The sequence below is a fragment of the Lepisma saccharinum genome, chromosome 30 (assembly GCF_977018435.1).
Source record: "Lepisma saccharinum chromosome 30, izLepSacc3.1, whole genome shotgun sequence".
Lineage (NCBI taxonomy): Eukaryota > Metazoa > Arthropoda > Insecta > Zygentoma > Lepismatidae > Lepisma > Lepisma saccharinum.
The window spans coordinates 15,292,238-15,316,902 of NC_139258.1; the positions used below are offsets into that span (position 1 = coordinate 15,292,238).

Here is a 24,665-nt window from a genome sequence, read left to right on the forward strand (position 1 = left end):
TGATGTAACATTTCACGCATGTGTTCAGTTAAAACAGTGAAATTCAAACTGTGCGGCTCGGCATGCCTCAAGAGGCACCAAAGTTTTGCATGGGAGGCACAAACACTTCCGAAAAAATATTTATTTCTTCTGAAAGCTTAAAAGTGTTAATAAAAAACATATCAATATCTTCTTCTGTATTATTGCAACTCACGTTGTTTGTCCCACGGCAATGTCACCCCTCGTGTTTTTGAACTGAGACAGGAAATGCACTTGCACCTTGTAGAAGAAAACCATTCCATTCATGGTGCCTTTGTACAGAAATTGACAACTTTGATATTTTTCAGAAACTGAACATTCTGAATGTATCTCTACAAGGAATGATAATCTTGCATCTATCAGACAAGTTGGCTTCAAAAGAAAGTTGTTGCTTTTTAAGAGAGAAATTAAAGATGAAAGAGAAAGCATTGGTGATTGCTTTTCTACAATGAACATGTTGTTAGAAGAAACAGGACAACAATTAAATGAGGGAATCCAAACAATGCTGTATTCCTGTTTTAAATATCTGTTACCCAGCTTTCCTTACTGTCTGCATTATCATTTTTATTTCATGAATATTGTATCGCTGAATGAATTAACACCTGATCACACACATTATATCTTCATTGCTTGTATGTGTACTAACGTGAAGAGACTTTGTATTGTTTTTTTAATAGTCACAGATTTTGGCAGCAGGGAGCCACTACATAAAAAGCCCGTGAGTTATAACAATGGGATAAATGTAACAAAAATGAAAAGAACCAGTTATAGGATGATTTTGTCAATAATGTTACATTGTTGCAACAATTTAACTGTGATACAAGCAATTTATTATTATATTTAATAATATATGAATTATATTTAATGTTGTTTTGATTGATTTTGGTGTTTTAAGTCCACTTTATGCACAGTAAGGCTAATCAGGACTGGACCTACAGCTTAAAGTAGGATCCGAACTACTATGTGACTCCACCGGGTATCGAACCCGGGACCATATTTAATGTTGTTAATTAAATAAGAGTCCGCACTGTATTTGAAAGATTTTCAACTTTATTAAATATTACATTCATATATTTACTAGTTTTGGAGATATCGATTGAGTTAATTTTTGTTGCTTTGAACAGAGGTATTCACCCTCTGGGGGCAACCTTCACACTCTTAATTGCATTAATTAAATAAGAACTGCAATATGGAATTATCTCTTTTCACAAGTGGGGTAAGGCACCACCTTTGAAATTTAACCCTACAGAAGAGATCAAATCATTGTAAAAATAAAAATGATAAATTTTTATCCATAATTAAAATTTGATAGCATTTAGAATAATAATAAAACTGCTTGATTGACAGTTATGTTGGTTGATTGATTTGGCATTTTCATGCACAGTAAGGCTAATCGGGACTGGACCTACAGTTTAAAGTGGAATCCAAAACACTATGTGCCTCCACCGGGTACTGAACCCGGGATTCCTTGATTACAAGGCAAGGAAGCTGCCACTACGTGGTTAGACCCTTTAAATTGTTGTTTCGACAATGTAAATATTATTGACAAAATTCATTGTGTAACTGCTTCTTTCTACTTTTCTTAAATTTATCCCATTGTAAAAACTAAGAATACAAGTAAACAAATAATCATCCCAAAGGACTCTAGCTCTCAACTTATCATATCCGAGACACAGGATGTTTAATACTCAGATCAAATGGCAGAGACTGCCTACACCATGGCGCACCAACCAACCAAGGAACAGACATAGTATGAAGTAATGCATGTCAATTTGCATTTCCATGACCACAAATAAGAGAAAAGGAAGCAGAAAAAATAAAGATACTAACTTGCACTGAAGGTTTCTGCAAATGACCCAGATTGGACGTCGTCTGCCTAGGCTCTTGCCCTAGAACCATCATGTTTGGATTTATCAACCTGAAGGCATCAATTACAACTTTCCCTGAAAAATGAAAAACAAAAGTATTAATGCTTTTCAAGACTACCAATGTGTGTTCTACGGCCACACCCAAAAGGTGAAGAGAACATCCTCTGACAATGGTCTGCAGTCGTGAACTGGAAGTGACAGTCTTTCGAATTGCAGTTCGACTGCAGCGCCAAATATGATCAGTAGATAAAACAGGACACTTTTTTCCTTTGTTTTAAACACTTTTCACGGTATAAATCACATGGCATTTTCGAATGTTCTTATACATACATATCGACACACTAGAACGACTTCAAACAACTTGTTGCTTTCCTACCTCCATGATTTCAAACAAATGAACGAGTGCAGGAGTCACTTCATCAAGCCTACAGTGATGTGTTCTCCGTGCTGTGGTCTCGATTGCTCGTGTACTTGGCGCTTTCAAACTGCTCTAGGTGACGTCACTTCCGCCAAGACTACACTTCAAGTGTGCTCTTTGTACCGGGGCTGTTTACCCACTGTACCCCCTCAAGAATTACACAGATATTTTTTAATCGATAGATTTCAATGTTTTACATAATGTAAAAGTGGTTCCAGCGTTAGGAAAGCACAAGTAACGGAGTACTTTCGCCACTTTTTGTTAGTAAAAACTGTTTGTATGTACACTAAAATAGCGACAGAACATGCTGAAAATAACTACCAGTACCAAACACAACAATCCTAACCTAACTACTGTAGCAAAAGTTTATGTATGTAAGCTTTTGCTAGCATCGTTTTGACGACTTCCATTACTCCCAAGAAAGTCACGTGCAAAAACACTCTTCCTCATTCATGCGCCCACACAGTTAATGATCGTAGGAAGCAAAGCAATCCATGCACTAATAGTTTTTCTTGTATGTACACATTACTTGCATTGTAGAATTATTTTCCTATAGTTTACGGTTGTTACAAGCATAAGAAAACAGTTTTTCGTTGTGACGTTTCAGGAGAACACACGCTCCCTTCATCATTTATCCCTTTATTTATTTTTATTTTGACTAAAGATACAGTTATAACAATGGTTAGCAATTTTTTAAACAAAAAGAACCCATTATATAATGCATGTTGTCAATGTTACATTGTTGTAATATAGCAACTTAACTGTGAAAAGAAGCAGTCTGTTTTATTTTTATTTCAGATAAAAAAAAATTGATTACATTAGTTGATGATGATATTTGGGATTCATAATTTTAAATAAAAAATAATGTGATCATTTTTTTATCTGAAATAAAAATAAAACACACTGCTTCTTTTCACAGTTAAGTTGCTATATTACAACAATGTAACATTGACAACATGCATTATATAAGGTGTTCTTTTTGTTTAAAAAATTGCTAACCATTGTTATAACTGTATCTTTAGTCAAAATGAAAATAAATGTCTGATGAAGGGAGTGTGTGTTCTCCTGAAACATCACAACGAAAAACTGTCTTCTTATGCTTGTAATAACTGTAAACTACAGGAAAATAATGATTGTACTGGTCTGTAGTATGTAAAACTGGAATCTATTTTAACGAACCTATTTATTGTAACAAAGTTTGGCATCCAATATTAAAATGCGCATCAACAGACAACTTCAACAATTTAGATTCTATTCTTGATCAAAAATCAGCAAGAATATGTATATATATATATTTACAAATGCAATGTAGATATACTTCAACGAAGGTCTATTATTATTTAATGTTCACAATGCAACTTATCAAAAGGATAATGTTATTAATAAATACCCCTATGTAAATATGATGCAGCCAAACAATTCCTTACATATGTAAATATTCTGAATAAAAATCCCACCTTGAACTATTGATTGGATAATCTCACACATGTAACATACTCTCACATTGAATATATATTACAATTCAAAAGGCACTCATACTTACATTCAATCACATCACCAGTGTTTTATCATCCATCACCTTACATCATCGGGATTAACCTGTGTATATAATGTAGTGATGCAATTACATAAACTGTAATTTCAACTGTAACTTTTGTGATAAACGGCAAATTAATTAAACAAGAAAAATCTTGAAGAAAAGAAAAATATGCTTCAAACTGGTTTTGACTTTTTACCTATTCAAATGAAAAGCAAATGATGTGAAAAGCTGCTTTGCCAAAGCACGATCTTAGCTCAGCTGGACTGGCAACTTCCTTCAAGCTTATCGCCTCAATGGTGATAACGCTTGGCTTCGTGCTGGCTGAGACAACTGTTGGAGGAAACTGGCTAATGGTCACACGAACGCTTTACAACATGAGAGAAAACAACGACCACACGAAACCTAAAACTACAAGTTGCAAACTGCTAGTCAGTTCGTACGGCAAAGGAAGGAAAACTCGTGATCGAGTACTGCGGTTACGAGTGCGCAAGTTGAATCTCAGACTATACACATTGTGAGTGAGGCTGTGGTGGATGGATAAATAAATTAACAGTACTTTCACACACCACACTACGTAAAATTATACTAGCTACTGTTGTGGAAAGTCATTTTGGGTGCTATATTCACTTGCGTGAAGCCTTCGGGCTGTTCTGCTTCACAGTAAGATAACAGATGTACTTTACTTTGCAATAACACATTTTCAAGAGCAAAAATCAACTGAAAATATTTATAAACAACAAAATCTTCATAAACCATGTAAAATATTTCACTTTCTCTAGGGGGTACAGAGGGTCAAGGGTCAAGACACAGCCTAAGGCCAATGAGTGTTGGTTCCTGTGCAGTCTCTGCTCATCCTTAACACTTTCACACACATCTTGAAACTGATAGCACCATAGATATATCATTTTAACACTTATGGGCACAGGAATCTAATATATGCATTAACCATTACATATATTGTGTAGACGAAAAACTGTTGTAAATGAACTTAACCCTTTGCCCCTTTCATAATCTGCCCTGGGCAAAAGAAATGTTAAAACTGTCTTTTTCAAATTGTGCAATGCTTCTATATCCTCCGTGAAAAGGTTTGGTGCTCTTATTTTTTAGTGTTATTATTTAAACATGCTTAGTAGTTTAGGCTTGTTTACTATATTAATTTCATGTGGAAAAAACCCTTCAACTTAATGAGGATACAGAAGACTGATTGGTACTCTATCAATATTCACAAATGCAATTATCAGTTTATCAATAAAACTAACTAACTAACTCTCTAGCCTTCTTAAACCCAAAGGTTCATGGCTGCAGCAACACAGGCCTTCCATCTGTCCCTATCTTGAGCAAGATCTATATACTCTTTTCCATCCCTACAAATTTCCTTTAAGTCCATCTCAACGTTATCCCTCCATCTTCGTCTTGGCGTTCCTACAGGTCTCTTACCATCAGGTTTCCCAACAAGAATCCTGCAAACTCCTCTTTCCTTTCACATTCGTGCCACATGGTCTGCCCATGGCCATCCCTTTTAGGTCCAAATATTTTCTTAAGGATCTTATTTTCAAATACTCTCAATTTATGTTCCTCTTTCAATGTAAGGGACCAAGTTTCACATCCATATAATACTACATGCAAAATTACTGTTTTGTATATTTTAACTTTTAGTTCCTTAGATATTAATAATAATACCAATGCAATTTTTCTGTAAGTGGCATGTACTTTAGTGAAAATCTATGCCTTTGTTTCGTACGATGTGAATGTTTAATGGAGGCTCCTTTAGTTTATCAATAGAATATTATAGTATTTATTGTTACTGGGAAATTCCACGAAAAGTTGCCCTACACCATGTAACAAAATGAATTAATCTGAAAATTATTGTTTTTAATTGCATTCAGGTTTAAATGTTTGTGAATGCATAAAATTTGCATATTTCACCAACAAAAATAGTTGACATCTGTAGCCTAAATGCTTCAGAGAAAAATGAACTCCAACTTGGCTACATTTTTAAAACTTCAGACATGTCTTCTTCATTTGTAAGAAGTACTTTATAATTCTATGAAATCAGTTCATTATGACTATTTCAAACGTATTACATATCTAGAATCTTGCACCTTATGTGTATGAATATGACACACACAACACTGGATTTCCCCAATTGATATCAGCAAAAATGTCATATTGGTCCATCTCTTGCTTTCTGTGACCTTCAAAGATGCATCTTAGTGTCTCCATATCCATCTCTAGTGTTCTAAATGCATTACCCATCCTTTCACACAAGTTGTAAAAATCTTTATGCAATCAGAACTCTGATCTTCAAACTAAAACAAACACACTTGTTTGATGATTCTGATTCAAATTCCAGACAGAGAAGTCAATATTACCTTTCACACTCTGAATGGGGTCCACCACAACAGCGACGGCTCTCTCAGACAATGCCTCAAAGCTCTGCTGGGTGTTGATGTCAACTCCTGACAGCCAGCAGCCAAACCCAGGGTGGGAGTGGTACCACCCCACCACCATCTCGGGGCGACCCGTCTGTTTCAACATGTCCAGCATCTTGGCCTGGAACACTGGGTCCACAGCCTCCACACTCACACCCTAAAGTGGGACACAAATATTAATTTTGTTGATTTTTTTTAACAGTATACATAAAAATGATAAGATGCCTCAACCAGAATTGTTAAGGTCCAGGAACACATAAATTGTAACAGGTTCCACAGTAGGACTGGAACCTTTTTTTCTCGCACAATTTTAATTCAGTCTAAGTTGGTTATTGTTTCATTTCAATACGGAACATGGACCATATTTAAATTGATCCGCAAAAATAAAAAAAAAAGATTCCTGGACCAAATTGAAATACAAGGGTTGATCAAATGAAAAGGTACAAAACGACACTGTCGGTGTAAAAAAGGTAAAGTGTTCCCCTGTGCATAGCACCACGCCATGAAGGCGTATAGGGGGTGTGGGGGTAAATGAATACTTTATTCAAAGTATCCTCCATAGGCCTGAGCACATTGATCCCATTGATGATATCACGACCTTCTTTCCTCGGCTTAGTGAACTATACGGTCGAGATGAAATTCACATTAAAAAAAATAAAGAAAATGGTTTCATAATTTTACATGACAAAATACGAGAAGTTCAAATTTTAAATTTTCTATGTTGCAAAATTGCTGGCAGAAATATGTATTCACATTTCAGTACTTAAGAAAAATTACCAAAAACGTGTATTAATGCACTTTATATTTAAACAAAATTGAACAATGAATTAGACAAGTTCACACATAAATTCTGTACATTCTTTAGTATATATTTGTACAATGAAGCATAAATATTGCTTTACATCAACCTTTTGGCATATTTCAGGTTTATCTTTACTTTTATTACTTCAAGTCAAATTGTTTCTAAGAAGAATTACTTCCGATCTTTCGCAGATTTATACGTCGTAATTCGGCAAGAAATACTCGATAATCAATCGGCGAAAACCAAGACGAATTATGTAAATAATATGTTCAATTCACTTTCCACATCCCAATTAAGCACTTTTTGTACATTTACGAAATAGGCCTTTAATTTAAAGTATCTACATGCATGTATAATATTTATTCGTAGATTCCTTATAAAACGAAGATGGCTGCCATTTTATGTGATTCCAGCCGGTCACCAAATTTATGTCCTTTGGACCTTTTACGCCTTTAGCGATGATGTTTCAACTTTTAAAAGTAAACATAATACTTATCTGCGATGATATGCTTTAAAATATCGACGGATCTTCCTTTTTAATCAATTTCTTCAAATTTCACTTTCCGAAACATTTTTGTGACTTCTCGTCAGTCCCAGATGATCTTAAAGATGAAACAGTGTATGCAAACTCTCACTGTTACCACTTTTTTCACAGAATACAAACTCGCGGATACATTTCAAGTTACAAATTTTGAATTGTACAAATATCATGCATAAAAACGCTTGTAAAATAATTTAGATACAATACAATAGATATTACAATATTCTATTACCTGTTTACTTATTTTATTTTCACCTTTTTCAGTTATTTTAAGCTTTACAATTTTGGTGGGAAAAAGGTTATTTACGCGCAACTTAGATTTTTCCCTTTATGTGAGTTGGCTATGTTTCACAAGTTTAGGATTACTTCCAAGTTTAGGATTACTTTTCAAGGCGCTCATTTTGGCAAATCGTAAGTTTTTGTCGAAAATCAACCAAAATTAATTTTAAATGGTTAGTACATGCTAATAATACATTTTAAATACATGTTTGCACCCATATAATAATAAAAGAGCAAATAAAAGCTATTGAAACCAAACATATTTGTGATTATGCATAAATTGGCAATTTTCGTGATACTTCACTAACCCAAATTACATCGCTGAGATATAAAACATTTTTAAATACGTGCAATTTACATACGTACTTCAATTATATCAAAGCCAAAGTGATGCAAATTAATTTTCTACAAATACAAACCACCAAATACGACCTCAAATCGTAAATTTCAAGTAATAAAAATTTTTTTTTTTATTCACATTATGATGGTAGTCAACCTGATACCGTCATACTGGCGCCCAATGGGCTTACCCACGCCAAACTATTATTTATAATTTTCTAAACTTGTAACAGCACATGAGATTACAATATGATCTATTATTTCCAAGAAAACAAAATAATTAGAAGAAAAGAGTAACCATATGGGTAATAGTATTGTATTACAATAAATTTCTTTCTATAGCATGAAGTGATAATGAACTTCCATAATTTATCATGCATTTTGTGTCAAAATTATAAACCAAAGGAAATATTGACCTATATATTTAAAAATTTCCATATTTTCTGAGTTGAACTATTAATAAAGACCATGGTATAATGTTATATTAATACATATTAAATATGAAGCACAAACTTCAAATGTAAGGTGAAGTTCAATAACATAACGAATATTAAATGTCAAATGACAAACAAAAGCAAAAATTAATACGTTAACACATTTGTAGCTACATCGTTACTAGTAGAGTGAGCTACAAAAAATTATACATTTACACTATGGTTAAATGAATGCAAAACATGAAATTATTATAATCTATTGTTTATATCAGACAATACTCACTGATTTCACCATTCATCACATGGCTACTGCTCATTACACATTAACAAACCAAAGACACAATATTGAAATAAACAACTTGCAAAGTTATCATATCACAAGTTTGGTCGTTTTCCATGTCACATACATGTACACTAAATATTTAAATTATATTTGACACCACACTACCAACATATGTGATACGTTTATCATATTAATTATTATGAACGAAAACATTGTTGAGAGGAAATTCACACTGCTGTGGACGTGAGAAAACTTTCAATTGAAAATTAAACCAGTAATTTAGAGCTTACTTAATGTTAACACTGCATACACTGCTATCTCAAGTAGCATGACTATTTATAAGATGCGAATGTAACTTATTTGAGCAATCAACACACCAAAAAGCCAGATACTATTCAGTATGTGATACATTACATGGAGTCAATCTTAACGTTCCAGTACTACCCATCTGCCCAGTACAAATAATGTCTTATTACTCACTTAATCTAATCATACAAAAAGAAACCGCTCGAGTAAGGTTTCAACTTTTGAAGAAAATGTACCCTTCAATATCCTATGCTAATAAAATTATACACTTTTCATATTAAGTTTTTTGTCAACCTTCGCCATTTAGAATAAAATGGTTAACACTCAATAATATTGACAAAAAATATTAATAACATTTTTCATATTCAGTTTCTTGAGTGGCACTATAGGACTTACTTATTGCCTTTTACGTGAACCTACCCCAAGTTTTTATGCTCTATGGCATAACCGCATGTGCAACGAGCTCGGATCAACTCATGGATCTCTTGGCTTACTTTTTGCAACACACAGTGAGTATTTGATTCATTTTATGGAATCAAAATACTCAAAATAATTCACATTAATATTTTTATATGAGGTGTACTACCAATTTAGGCCAACCTCTAAAAGCATGGAATAACTACGAGAGTTATTTAAGTACACTATAAATTCTTATACGAGGTATACTACCGACTATGGCTAACCTCAATAATGGTAAGTTTGTTTCATGAACAAACTGTACACACATCTGTAATGACAGATGGAGAAATAACACTTTTTTCTTTCAATGTTTGATCAAGTATATTTTGCACCACATCGTTATGTGTGCTACTTGCATTATGCAAAGTGTTCAACCAAGAAATTTTCTTGTCTTTTGAACATTTCCATAATTTTACATGTTCAATAGCAATGTTTTCCAGAAGAATCCCATCAATGCAACGTAAGGCAGATATGCAAGAGTCACCAATGTTTTTTATACACAAGTATGGACCTTCATACAGAAAACAATATTTTTTAATTGGATTATCCTCCATATCTCTTTGTCTATTTCTGATAAAAACAAGATTTCCAGTAGAAATTGATATTTTATCTTGTTGTTTACAATTCACTTTGTTTAATTTTTTGGATCTAGCTGCATGACTTTTAATTTGAGCCATAAGCAGTTTGTCATTCCATGACTGATGTGTACCATCATCAAATATGACATTTCCTATTTGTAGGTTAGGTTCCTTATTTAACCTTAATTCTATTGGAGCGAAACCAGTTTGAGAGGAAATAGTATTGTTTAACCAATGCAAAGCCATGGATACTTGCTGGGGCCATTTAGCATGGTTATCGATGCACAATACTCTCATTAAACGGTTAAGTTCCGAATGATACCGTTCAACCATGTTGGATGAAGGGTGGTAAGGTGGAGTAAACATAAGTTTGACACCATATTCTTTCATTTTAGTATTAAAAAGACATGAACGAAACTGTGGTCCATTATCCGAAATTATTTTTTCTGGAACACCTAGATGTACAAAATATACATGGCACAATTTATTCAGCACCGTAACAGCGTTGCTGTTGGTCACTGGATATGCCACTAAATACCTGGATGCTGCATCCAATATAGTAAATAAGAAGCGTTCACGTTTAGGACCCATGGTGAATGGACCTTGTAAATCAATTAACAATATTTTCCCAGGCTTGTCGGTAATGTGTACTTTGGCTAAATGTTTAGACGGATGCTTGTTCGGTTTAGTACGAATGCATAAATCACAGTCTGCTACATATTGTTGTACATCTTTCTTCATACCTTTCCATTGGAAGTATCTATATATCTGAGAAAGTGTACGACTAGCACCAAAGTGTCCCGATAAGTCATGAAATTTATTCAAAATTGAACCTACCATTGTAATTGGAACACAAATTCTAATCTTTTGCACATTATGAAAGTCTCTAACACACAAAATATTGTCCCTTAGAAGATAACGCTCATTCCAAGTCCTACTTCTTGGATTATCATTAAGAATTGAAGAGTGCAAAATATATTGCCTAATTTCTTTCAATTCATCATCTTTTTCTTGTGCTACAATCAAATCATCAATATTAATGAAAGATTCTAATATTTCTTTAAATTGCAAAGAATTTACATGATACAAGAGATCTTCTTGCATCGGAAATGTCCTACTTAGAACATCAGCAATTATATTTTCCGACCCTTTACAGTATTGTACTTGGAAGGAGTACTGTTGTAATTGTACAAACCAACGAGTTAAACGTGCATTCCATGTGTGCGCAGTTTCCAACCAGGTAAGTGCCTTATGGTCAGTTATGATAATGAAATGTCTGCCTTTTAACAATGAACAGAACTTATCTATAGTAAACAATATGGCTAAAACCTCCAATTCTGTAGAAGTATATGATTTTTCATAACTTCTGAGCAATCTACTGACGAAACCGAGAGGTCTAATAATACCATCTATCATCTGATAGCAGTATCCTGCAACACCTATTATTGATGCATCAGTTTGTACATAAAAAGTGTGTAAAAAGTTAGGAAAAGATAAAAGTACTTGTTCACTAACTTTATCTTTTAATGTTTTAAAAGCTGTAGAAGCTTGGTCATTCCATTGCCATTTCTTACCAGCTTTCAATAAGTCATACATAGGTTGTGCTATGATGGCATAATTTTTTATGTATTTACTCAACCAATTAAAACAACCTAAGATTTTTTGCAGTTGCTTAACTGAATTGGGCACAGGCAGATTTACAATAGAATCTACATACTTAGGATCTTTCTTATACCCCTGCGAAGTAATAATATGACCCAAAAATTTAATTTCCGATCTACAAAACTCACATTTTTCAAGTTTCAATGTCATGCCTGCCTGCTTCAATTTTTCAAGAACTGTTCTTACATGCATTATGTGAGATGCAAAATCCTGAGATTTTATGATAACGTCATCAACATAGACTACCACGAAATCTCTACAGTCCTTAAGCACACGATTTAACGCATCGACGAATACAGCTGTACCATTTACTGAACCAAATACAACTCTTTTAAACTGATATAGGATACCCTCGAACATGAACGCAGTATACTTTCTGCTGTCAGGATGTAAATTTATTTGCCAAAAAGCATTTAAAAGATCCACCGAAGTGAAGTATTTACAATTTTGGAATTCTACCAATAAGTCTTGTATTTTTATGGGATGCACTTGAATAAGCTTAACATGTTGGTTTACTCGTTTGAGGTCTACACATAAGCGTATACCTCCCCCAGATTTAGGAACTACTAAAAGTGGAGACAGATATTCTGAATTGGACAACTCAATCACATCCCAATCAAGCATGATTTTTATTTGTTCACGTACTTGATCTCTATAAGCAAAAGGTATAGGATAATTTTTGCCTACTATAGGTAGATCAGTATCCAAAACCATTTTGTGAACGTAATCGTTACACAAACCAGGCTTATTAGAAAATATTTCTTGATATTCGAGTAGTAACTCTATGAACAAAGTTTTTTGTTCGTTTGTAAGCGAATCAGCCTTATTCATGTACTCTTCAAACTTATGCAGGTTGAACTTGGACTTATCTTCCAAGCCATTATTACTACTGACATGAGAACATTCAAAATAACATAAATTTTTAGCATCTTCAATAATTGGCATAAAGCGCGCGAAAGTGCGTTCTTCATCGGAGCCACATGTTATTGTTTGATCTTTAAAATTTAATGATGCTTGAAGTGCATACAACACATCTAATCCTAAAATTATATCCACTTGTAAATTGTGAACCACCAAAAACTGAACGTAACATTGCAAATTACTTATTTGAATTATAAGTTTAACCATACCTAATACTTTGGTTTTCTTATTACCCGAAAAATCGACCAATCTCACATTGTCCGCAGGTGTGAGCCTGGGTCTACTAGCCTTAGTATTAATCTCTTTCCAAATAGTATTAGAAAGCAGACTAATTTCTGCGCCAGTGTCACAGAGAGCAGTATAAAATTTATCAAATATTAAAACTTTTAATTTTGCAGTAAGTGTGTTACTGCCGAGAGCATTAATTGGTGTAGGAATTTCTCTAGATTCATAGACTTCACTATTATGAAATTCTTCCCATTTCCCTAGATTAATGTTATCAGTAGTGGGATTATTAACTTGACCTTCATCACCCACTTTAAAACAAAGGTCGCTTGTTAGTTTTCCCGCAAGGACAAAACGTTATCCTCATCGGGATAACATTCAATGCTGTTTGCATCCCTAAAATGACTAACATTGACATTGTGCACAGTAGCTTGCACTTTTATATCTCTACTCACTTTATCATTAGATGTACAAGGTGTATTACCAAAACCCATACTGTACAAAAATTGTTTAACCTTATTCATTCCCGCATAATTCCAATGTATCATATCTACTCTACCTCTGGACGGGTGACCAAGGAATTTTTGGTACAAGGAGTTATCTATGCGGTCATTCTCCAAGAAGAATAAAGGTGCTATATTGTATACTTTTACATTAAACTCGTCGTGTAGTGACATCAAATACAGATTGAAATTATTCCATGTCTGCCACAATTGTTCATGAGGAGATGACATATATTTAGGAAGAGGTGGCAAACATAGTATTGTAATTTCAGCACATCTAGATTTCAACGTATTCAAGAGTTTGCTGAAAGACACTTGTATTTGTTCGAAGCTGCGTTTCCTAATTAAATCATTGGTACCTATCATGACCAATATTTTGTCTGAGATATTCTTAGCATTTGATACACGCCTATGCAGATCATCAATAGTTTGTCCCGAGACACACAAACCTATGAATCTGGAAGCAGATTCATTCATATTCCATCTGTAACCTAAAATACTGTTGGCATACCTAACTAACATACTGTCACCAAGTAGTTGATGATCTCCTAACTTAGGAACGAACTCACCTAAATCACAATGATGATTATTATTCATTTCACTTGAGTGAGCATTATATTGAGTTTTGGGAAAAGGAGGATTTTCAACCGCTTTGATGCTCAAGACACCTCCTGTATCAGGAGCATCTAAGAGTTTTCCTGCCTCGAACCCAAATTCATATTTCTAGAAATCTGATCATTTCTTACCCATGTCCTACCATTAACATAGGATTTACGAGGAGATCCAACCTCATTATTAGACCTTAAGTTTCTTAAGCCATTTCTGTTAGACATACTTCGGTCATTTTGCTCCTTAAACATAGACACATTAGCTATCTTCGATTTATTCTTTTGGTTACCATAAGTTTTACTAGAATCCATATACCTAGTTGAACTATTTTTTAAAGATTGAAAATTTTCTATGGCCTGCAAAGTTTGTCTCAGTGTGTGAATATTATTCACCACCAAGTGTTCACTTATTTTATAAGGCAACAACGAAGATAACTGAGCAATAAGATGTGCTTCGTCAGCATGTGGTTGTATAGATTTCAATTTTTTGTAATTCTTATTCGCAAACTGCAATAAATTTTCCTTGCTGTCTTTGTCATAAGGTGAGTTTAGAACTTTAGTTAAATTTACAGATTTCCACCTATCGTTTTGATAATGGGATAAGAAATCTGTCTTAAACTCAGCATAAGACTTAAACTTTAATTTATTTTCAATGTACCAGGTACGCGCACAATCTGTGAGCAATTTAGGTAAATAATTCATATACTCACTCTCATGTATATTGTAAATTTCCAGGTTTTCCTCTACTTTTTCTAAAAATTCAGATGGTATAATATCTGCGGAAACACCATCAAAATGAGGGAAGTGCCTCAAATCTTGTGGTTTAATTATTGGCTTATACCTAACCTTTGATGTATCTCTCGACGGATCAACTTCCGAATGTTTAACATTTGGAAAATTTGTCGGAGGAGTTATCTGAGGAGTATTGCTTACAATCTGTCCAACTCTACTAGTTAACCTGTCACGTTTTAACTTATTTTGCTTATTAGCCAGTCTAGTATTACAATACGGACCATCATCTACGCATGTACTATCATGAACTGTGTTAACACTACAATCAGTATCTGTGTCAGAAACTGCACCCGAAAGGTGTCTACATTTATCGTAGTTATGCGGAACGTAACCAACAGTAGGTCTACTTACCCCTTCATGGCTTTCATGATTTAGATCAACCTGTCTAGATTCAAACTCATGAAAAACATCTTGCTTTAAATTCACATTTTCATTCTTCGATGTCAAATTTGTTCTAACCGTAACAGGAGTCAGTACATTATTGACCATGGTTGTTAAACTTGACTCAATCAGAGACATAGCCTTTCTAATGTTGACATTTAAATGAGTAACTGCACCATCATTTACCATGTCACTTTTTGGAGCAAACTTAACATATTGTACATTTTTACCATCTTCACTATCATTATTAACGTCAGGTGTAAGTTTGGATGACTGACTGACGTGTTTCACGACATCTGATTCGTAATCAACATCACACTTGTCATAGCGATCACCCTTAGCTGTCATATTCATTAACGGTTTTTTGAACTGTAATTGATCTATTGCACTATAAACCTGACCTAAATTTTTACTAACTTTACTCAAAGACATTTCATTCTCTTCACAAGCTTGGTAACATTTCTCTAGCTTCTTGTTAAATTGTCTTGACAGATCGTCTATCACACTCTCGATTTTATTATCAACATCTTCCGCTAACGATACCAATTCAACGTTTACCTTTGTGTCAAGCGTATGCAGATCTTTCTCTACTTTTTCATACCTAAGCATGCATTCGTTTCTAAATTGACCTATGTCAATTTTAAGATCTCTAAACTCCTTGGTATGAGCTTTGTTTGCTTCTGTTAATGCATGCAAAGCTGCGTCCACCTTTTTGTTTTGATCTGCTTGCACCTGCAAAGCAGTCTTTATATCACTATTTTGTTCTGCTTGCACTTGTAAAGCAGAGTCAATTTTACTATTTTGTAACTGCAAAGCAGAGTCAATTTTACTATTTTGCTCTGCTTGCACTTGCGAAGCAGTGACTTGCTTATTATTTAGGGAATTTAATAACCCCACAATGTCCATCAGTGTGACATTTCCTTCAACAATTTCCGTCATTGCTTATAGGCTATGTTGAAACAAATTTAGTAATTAAATTTGTAAATACACAAATTAAATATTTCACTTCCTCTTATAACTTAAGAGACATAAATGAGTCTCACTAATCTAATATGTATGTGAGACGAAAAACCATTCTGATGAATCTTATTGTAACCAAGTTATATTAAATATATTTTCGACAATTTACCTCTTAACAAATAAGAGACAAGATGAGTCTCTATAATCTATCTATCACGACCTTCTTTCCTTGGCTTAGTGAACTATACGGTCGAGATGAAATTCACATTAAAAAAAATAAAGAAAATGGTTTCATAATTTTACATGACAAAATACGAGAAGTTCAAATTTTAAATTTTCTATGTTGCAAAATTGCTGGCAGAAATATGTATTCACATTTCAGTACTTAAGAAAAATTACCAAAAACGTGTATTAATGCACTTTATATTTAAACAAAATTGAACAATGAATTAGACAAGTTCACACATAAATTCTGTACATTCTTTAGTATATATTTGTACAATGAAGCATAAATATTGCTTTACATCAACCTTTTGGCATATTTCAGGTTTATCTTTACTTTTATTACTTCAAGTCAAATTGTTTCTAAGAAGAATTACTTCCGATCTTTCGCAGATTTATACGTCGTAATTCGGCAAGAAATACTCGATAATCAATCGGCGAAAACCAAGACGAATTATGTAAATAATATGTTCAATTCACTTTCCACATCCCAATTAAGCACTTTTTGTACATTTACGAAATAGGCCTTTAATTTAAAGTATCTACATGCATGTATAATATTTATTCGTAGATTCCTTATAAAACGAAGATGGCTGCCATTTTATGTGATTCCAGCCGGTCACCAAATTTATGTCCTTTGGACCTTTTACGCCTTTAGCGATGATGTTTCAACTTTTAAAAGTAAACATAATACTTATCTGCGATGATATGCTTTAAAATATCGACGGATCTTCCTTTTTAATCAATTTCTTCAAATTTCACTTTCCGAAACATTTTTGTGACTTCTCGTCAGTCCCAGATGATCTTAAAGATGAAACAGTGTATGCAAACTCTCACTGTTACCACTTTTTTCACAGAATACAAACTCGCGGATACATTTCAAGTTACAAATTTTGAATTGTACAAATATCATGCATAAAAACGCTTGTAAAATAATTTAGATACAATACAATAGATATTACAATATTCTATTACCTGTTTACTTATTTTATTTTCACCTTTTTCAGTTATTTTAAGCTTTACAATTTTGGTGGGAAAAAGGTTATTTACGCGCAACTTAGATTTTTCCCTTTATGTGAGTTGGCTATGTTTCACAAGTTTAGGATTACTTCCAAGTTTAGGATTACTTTTCAAGGCGCTCATTTTGGCAAATCGTAAGTTTTTGTCGAAAATCAACCAAAATTAATTTTAAATGGTTAGTACATGCTAATAATACATTTTAAATACATGTTTGCACCCATATAATAATAAAAGAGCAAATAAAAGCTATTGAAACCAAACATATTTGTGATTATGCATAAATTGGCAATTTTCGTGATACTTCACTAACCCAAATTACATCGCTGAGATATAAAACATTTTTAAATACGTGCAATTTACATACGTACTTCAATTATATCAAAGCCAAAGTGATGCAAATTAATTTTCTACAAATACAAACCACCAAATACGACCTCAAATCGTAAATTTCAAGTAATAAAAATTTTTTTTTTTATTCACATTATGATGGTAGTCAACCTGATACCGTCATAATGAACGAGCCGAATGATTCCATTTTCCCAGAATTCCTTTGGCCGTGACCCGACCTAGTCCTTCACAGCATCCTTGAGTTCATCGTCCGAGGTGAAGCGCTTTCCTTTGAGATGCTTTTTCAGGGGACCAAACACATGGAAGTCACAGGGGGATAAGTCCAGACTGTAGGGCGGATGGTCTAGCTGCTCCCACTTGAACCTGGCCAGTTCCGCATGCGTGACCCTGGAGATGTGTGGACGTGCGTTATCATGGAGCACAACGAAAACGGGCACTCCATTTCCTCACTGATTTGCCAGACACACAGTCTTCCCCGTAAACGATCACCATCCGGCGATGAATATCGGCCGGTTTAACACCTTCCGCTGTCAGAAAACGGATAATGCCTCGCTGCTCCTCAACAGTCGAATTTGCCAATGTTAACGCCACCCTGTCCGAACACGCACTGCCGCGTCACTTGGATGGCGCTCTGTATCGGAGCCTCTGCTCTCTCCTGCGCATGCACATTCCCCTGCTTGCTCCGATGCCGCGTGACGACTCCAATCGCACCCCTACATATCACGCTATGTTCTCCCATCGCGGCATCGGTATTATATAAACGATTCCGTTGTTACGACGTTTCGTACCTTTTCATTTGATCAACCCTTGTACTTTACAGATAAAAAGGTTATTTACGGCCCAGACGCCATCTGTGTTTGCTAATTTTTTTCTCCTGGACCGGAATTGAATTTATTTAAAATTCCTGAACCTTTAACAACCCTGGCATCAACACAAGAAAAAATAAAAGGCAAATCTAGCCTAATCATTGACTTTTACTTCAACCACTCGCAAAGGCTGGTACTTTCCAGAGCCTATATATATCTTAGTAAAGGCAAAATGTGGGAACCCATTCCGATCTTTACAAGAACTGAAACAGAGGAGGAAAGGGGAGGGGGTTATTTTTTCTGCCCCTTTTGATTAATTGCAAAGATGAGGAGGAGTGATGATATGGATGAAGGGACACTCACAAAGAACACCAACGCCCAGGCTGCAACTCCTGGCATCATAGCATGCTGTGGTAACCACTCTGTCGTGGAGGTATGCCCTATTTTCTTAGAATTCAAGTTGGCAATATGCACACGTTCCCACAAATGAAGATACCCCTGAATATCTGACATCGGTACCATGTAGTGACTTTCCCCATAAAAATAGAGTCTTTCAACTCTCACCTTAATAACTGTCATAATCAGTGCTCGAAAAATTTTCTTCAGAGTTAGGCGCCAGGTCTGAAAATCAGGCACCAGGAAATCATCAATTGTAGATACTATAAGAAACTGAGCCAACCCCTGTGGCGGAGTGGTTAGCACATTGCGCTACGACGCTAAGGGACCCGGTATCGAATCCCGGACTTGGCTAGGATGTTTGTACGTGTCCATTCATCAATTTCATCATATCATTCATCATCATCTTTGCAAATTAGCCAAAAGTGGCACAAAAAGCGAAGTAAAATAAAGCAAATCAATCAGTCTATAAGCTGAGCATCACCGTATTCAAAGCATCGCTAAATTATGTGAGAAAGCTGGAAATGGGGGTTGGGGGACAAAGAGTAAGAAATTGTTAATGATTCTATAGAATGTTGCAAAAGATCACAGTTGCCAAGCTGGGATTTTTCGAGCCCTGGTGATAACAACACAAATTCATCTATGAATATTTTAGTGAATAATATAGAATAGTATCCCAAGCATTGAAATGTATACCAGAAGTAAATAAACATTGCATTCCTTTAACCACTCATCACTATTTCTATTAGGAAGATAGATTCAAAGCTGTGTGTTCTCAAAACACAAACTATGCACAAATAGAGACAATTTTTTGAAAACTATGATGCTACTGGGGCATTCCACGAAAAGTGGTCCTATTCCATGTTAATAACAAAATGAATTAATATGGAAATTATTACTGTTTTATTGCATTAAGGCTTAGATGTTTGTGAATGTATATAATTTACACATTTCACAAATTAAAGTTACTAGCATCTCCAGCGTATATGCTTCAGACAAATGAAGTCAAATTTTGCTACATTTTTTAAGTGTCACACACTCTTGTTAATGCTTTTCAAGCATTCAGAATATGCCAACATACTCAAGTTTTTTTTTTCATTTGTTAGCAGACACCATAGAGTGCTTCATGATTCTATGAAATCAGTTCATAACGAATATTTTAATCCAATCTCATGTCTAAATCTTAAATTTTGTGTGTAAAATGGGAGCGAATGAAGAATATAGAGAATGTGTCCAATTTCGTTAATTCTTGGTATACTAACTAAATTTGGCCTTCTAATCACGTATCTGTTGTTAAAATGCGGAGTTCACAGTTGGAAATCGGGAAAAAAGCCGATGTAAGTGGATTTTTTTTTACAGCTGTATCACATTGGTTTAGGAACAAAATTTTAACTAAGCTTGCCTAACCTAACCTTACCGGAAATGGTTTGTGGGGCTACCCGTGCATAATGTGCTGATTAGAAGGCCAAAAGTTGTTAATATACCAAACATTAACAAAATTCGAGATCCTTTCTTACCCTAACCTTACCGAAAATGGTTCGTGGGGATATCAGTTAAATGTTTTGCCAATGAGCACATATTGTAACACAATATAAGTTTTGTAGCACTAGCTTCCTCACTGCGCAAGATGCCATTTTTGTAGAAGAACGCTCGAACACCATTGCCAAACTTACCTCAAATCAAAGTCCGTCCTCTGTTCCGTCATGCTTCAACGATTAATGATCTTCAAGTAACGAAGCAACAATTAATGCTCCGCAAGTAACGAAGGAACAGTGTGGCAATGCTGTAGACAGCGTAACAAATGCCGAACGTCACTTGTTCATATCATCAAACATTGTTCCTATGTTTCTGTATGGAGAATGATCGCGGTAATGATGAACGTAATTTTGCAACATATATAGACGTACGTGTACAATTTTTTCACGTGACCCCCAAATCTAAACTAAAGATATGTTACCAGGACTGCATATTTGCTGAGTATAAGAAGTAGGAAAGAAATTAGAGACATTTTCTGTATTTTTCATTCTTACCGTAAAATGTAACACACTAAAGATGGAATGCCCCATATATTGTTTTGACTCTCAAATCTAAAACATACTAAATTCCTAATTTATTACGGTCAGTTGAACAAATCATTTTAACAGTGATACAGAATACATTATACTTACTGTACCGGTCTGCGGCATGGCAAACACATCTATCACTCTCACAGTGTAATCATCAACAAATTCCCCCAACATGAGCCCCATGACTTCCATAGGAACACCTGCTCGACCATGTTTCAGCATCTTGAGCAATGCAAGTGAGGAAATGTATACTTGCTCTGCTGTGTCCACCACAGGAGCATCTGAGGGAGGAGCTGCCTGGCTGAGCCCCGGCATGCCTCCACCCAAACGGAGAAGTCGATCCATGCTGTTGCTTTTAACGCTGTGTAATTTTGATTGGTGGCTCTACACCTACAATAAATATAAAAATAACATATTAAGACCATTCATGAATGCAGAAATTCAATGTACACAATTAAAACTATACTACTCTGCAAACTCCACACTGAACATTATTGAAAACGGCCATTAAATGTTAAGTATCCCCGAAACGTCTGAAATTCCTTTATTTCCTTCTTTTCCACATCGGTACTTACGTATTCTGCATTCTTAAGGTTTCTTGAAGGTGCTATTTCATCTTTTTCACGCAAATAATCTCAATTTTCGACATATCGAGTAATTCTTGTTTGTTCGTTTTCGCTTGCGTTGCACGCAATATGGCAGAGAAACTTGACTAGCGTTGTCGATGATCAGTGGTTGTGCAGTGTTGCAACCTTCTTCATCGAAAAATACCTACTTTCGTGTTACTGATGTATTTTTTTTCCATGTTTGAAAAACCCCACGAACCATTCACAAATAGCTCCACGAACCATGCACGGATAGCCCCACGAACCATTCATAAATAGCCATGGCAATTCCTGCGGATAGGTGGGGATATACTGTTCAGCCAGTTGCTGCACCACTTTCTTAACACATGCTATATTTAAGTCTGTATTATTTTTATGTGCTGGGGCAGTAAATCATGTCATAGGGGATGTTCAAGATATTTGTTGTATGGGTGGTTTAATTAATAAAATACCATGGTAACGATTAGATAAGCCGGAGACACATTTCTTGAAATTTACAGGAGAAAAGACGAGAAAGTACTTACGGAATTGAGTTCTTGTGGACTTTCTGAAGCCGGGGAAATTGTATTTTCGAATCGTGCAACTTATTTGGACTGTAAGTAAGGAATTTTTCATCATTCATGCATCTCCGTTGCACGATAGCTCGTGCCACCATTGCCGTCGACTACCTGAACCAAATGTTCCGTGGGTTAGGTTATGTAACCCCCTGTCAGTGTAGCAACCATGTGGTAGTTTGACAGGATGACGTGTTCCCAGATATTGAAGACCCACGAGATTTTTTAATTGAACGTGGAATCGTGAAGGAAGAAATGGAATGTCCTAAATGTTCTAGTATATGTAAGCTACACATTGCACGGGATGGGAAGTGGCTCTATATGTGTACGAAAGTTAATTTTCTTTTTGTTTAAATTTATTTTTCTAAATTTTCCTAACCTAACCATCCGTGAATGGTTTGTGGAACAATTTTCGATTAAAAACGTTTTGTGAATAGCTTGTGCGGCATTTATAGGTTCATAGCATGCAATACATGTACGTGTAGTGAAAGGTTCTTCTTTTTTGTTTAAATTTATTTTTCTAAATTTTCCTAACCTAACCTTCCGTGAATGGTTTGTGGAACAATTTTCGATTCAAAACGTTGTGTGAATAGCTTGTGCGGCATTTATAGGTTCATAGGTTTGGAAACACTGCATATCAGCTGACGACAGACAACGTGAGTCAAGATTTGGCCGCCGAATTAGCAATAAATAATTATAATATTAAAAATAATGCTTTTTTCATGGGAAAAAAGTGATCCCAACTTGAAAAATGGGTAAATATGCGATATGGCCCGAACAGATTTCTTCAAATTTACAAGAGAAACTACTTACTGAAATCAGATTCTGTAGCATTGTCGAAGTTCTTCGAGGTATATTCTTTCGTGGAAACTGAAAACTTCACCATAGAATGCTGCAGAAAAAGAAATAATCACTTTTTATGTAAGGAACTTGCATTTTCTGTAAAGCGACATTTTGCCATTGTTTCCATTATGTATCTGCAGATGGCGTGAACGTCGAAAGTCGGACGGTCTCGCCAGTGTTTCCAAACATGCCTTTTTTTTAAGAGATTTTTTTCTAACTATGCTTACCTAACCTACCCTTGCCAGAAATGTTTTTTGGGGCTATCGTGAATGGTTTTTGGGGCTATCATGAATAGTTTTGGGGGCTATCGTGAATAGTTTTGGGGGCTATCGTGAATGGTTTTTGGGGCTATCCGTCAATGGTTTTTTGGGGATATCCGACAATGGTTTGTGATGACATAATGAACACGAAAGTAGGCAATTTTCGGTTAAGAAGGTTGAAATACTGCATACCCACTCCAAATCGACAAAAAACAAGCACGACGTGCAATGATCCATGACGAGTGCACGCCATATTGTCTGTTATCCAAGCGGAACAAGGAAGACAAATAATGACTCGTAACATGAAAAGTTGACACTATTTTATGGAAAAAGGCATAACTTCACGTCAAAGAATCCTCCGCAATGCAGAGTGGGTAAGTATCAATGTTAAAATGAACGAAATAAACGAGTGAGAGTTGTTCTGGCTATATCGCATAATTACCAAAAAATGTTCCGCTATGCATATGAGGTAAGTAGAAATGATTTTTATTTGAAAATAAACGAGTTAAATGTGTCTCCGGCATATCTAACTGGTACCAATACCATTACATGTACGGCAAACATAGTTAAAATTCATCTTCAAAATTGTTAAAATATATATATCTATGCCGAGAAAAACAAAATATTAGCGATTCCTCAGCTCTTAGATAAATTACTGGATGAATAATACTTATCCAACCGAAGATAATTTTGCCGTGCAAATTTTATGATCGAATTTTGGCGTTAAATCAAAAACACTTTGTGTTCAATTTCTAGCAAGTCATTCCCTCCTACTCATACACAAAAATCTAAAATTATCTTTAAATGGATATATATTATTCATACTTCCACAATGTGTGTAATAATCCAAGGAAAAATATGACTATAAAAACTTCACCTAGAATTTTTTTTTCCTATTCTATGATGTAGATGTGGGTAAATTTTTGACGGATACAACGTATCAGAACACAATGATGAAAGTACCTGAACATGTAATTCTGTGAAAAAAAAATTGACAAAACCTGCAAACACTGATACTTACGTTATTTTGTTTGACAAAAATCATAAAGCGAAGAAAATAAAGACAACTAGACACGTTGGACTCGAGAAAAATCACAAGTTTAGTGCAAAATTTGCTCTATTTCCAAACTAGAAAAAAACAAGGAAACAACAGAATTCGCACTCGTGTTGGTTAGAATCTTACCGGCCCAACAGTT

At 34.9% G+C, this 24,665-nt stretch overlaps 1 protein-coding gene across 4 annotated transcripts in view; it reads right to left on the reverse strand.

The window, feature by feature from the left end:
* Window positions 1-24,648, reverse strand: part of Rpn11 (regulatory particle non-ATPase 11) — a 36,879-nt gene extending 12,231 nt beyond the window's left edge. The window contains exons 1-4 of one of the 4 annotated variants that reach the window (XM_083115565.1): window positions 24,491-24,648; window positions 21,310-21,568; window positions 6,217-6,433; window positions 1,849-1,961 (exon numbers count right to left, since the gene is read on the reverse strand). In XM_083115565.1, the coding sequence (XP_082971691.1) occupies window positions 1,849-1,961; window positions 6,217-6,433; window positions 21,310-21,552 (573 nt within the window). In that variant the 5' untranslated portion in view covers window positions 21,553-21,568; window positions 24,491-24,648. Of the gene's footprint in view, window positions 1-1,848; window positions 1,962-6,216; window positions 6,434-21,309; window positions 21,598-24,294; window positions 24,313-24,346; window positions 24,366-24,490 lie in introns of those variants that run through there. The other 3 variants (XM_083115562.1, XM_083115564.1, XM_083115563.1) reach the window with 3 other exon arrangements.
* Between the last annotated feature and the right edge of the window lie 17 nt (window positions 24,649-24,665).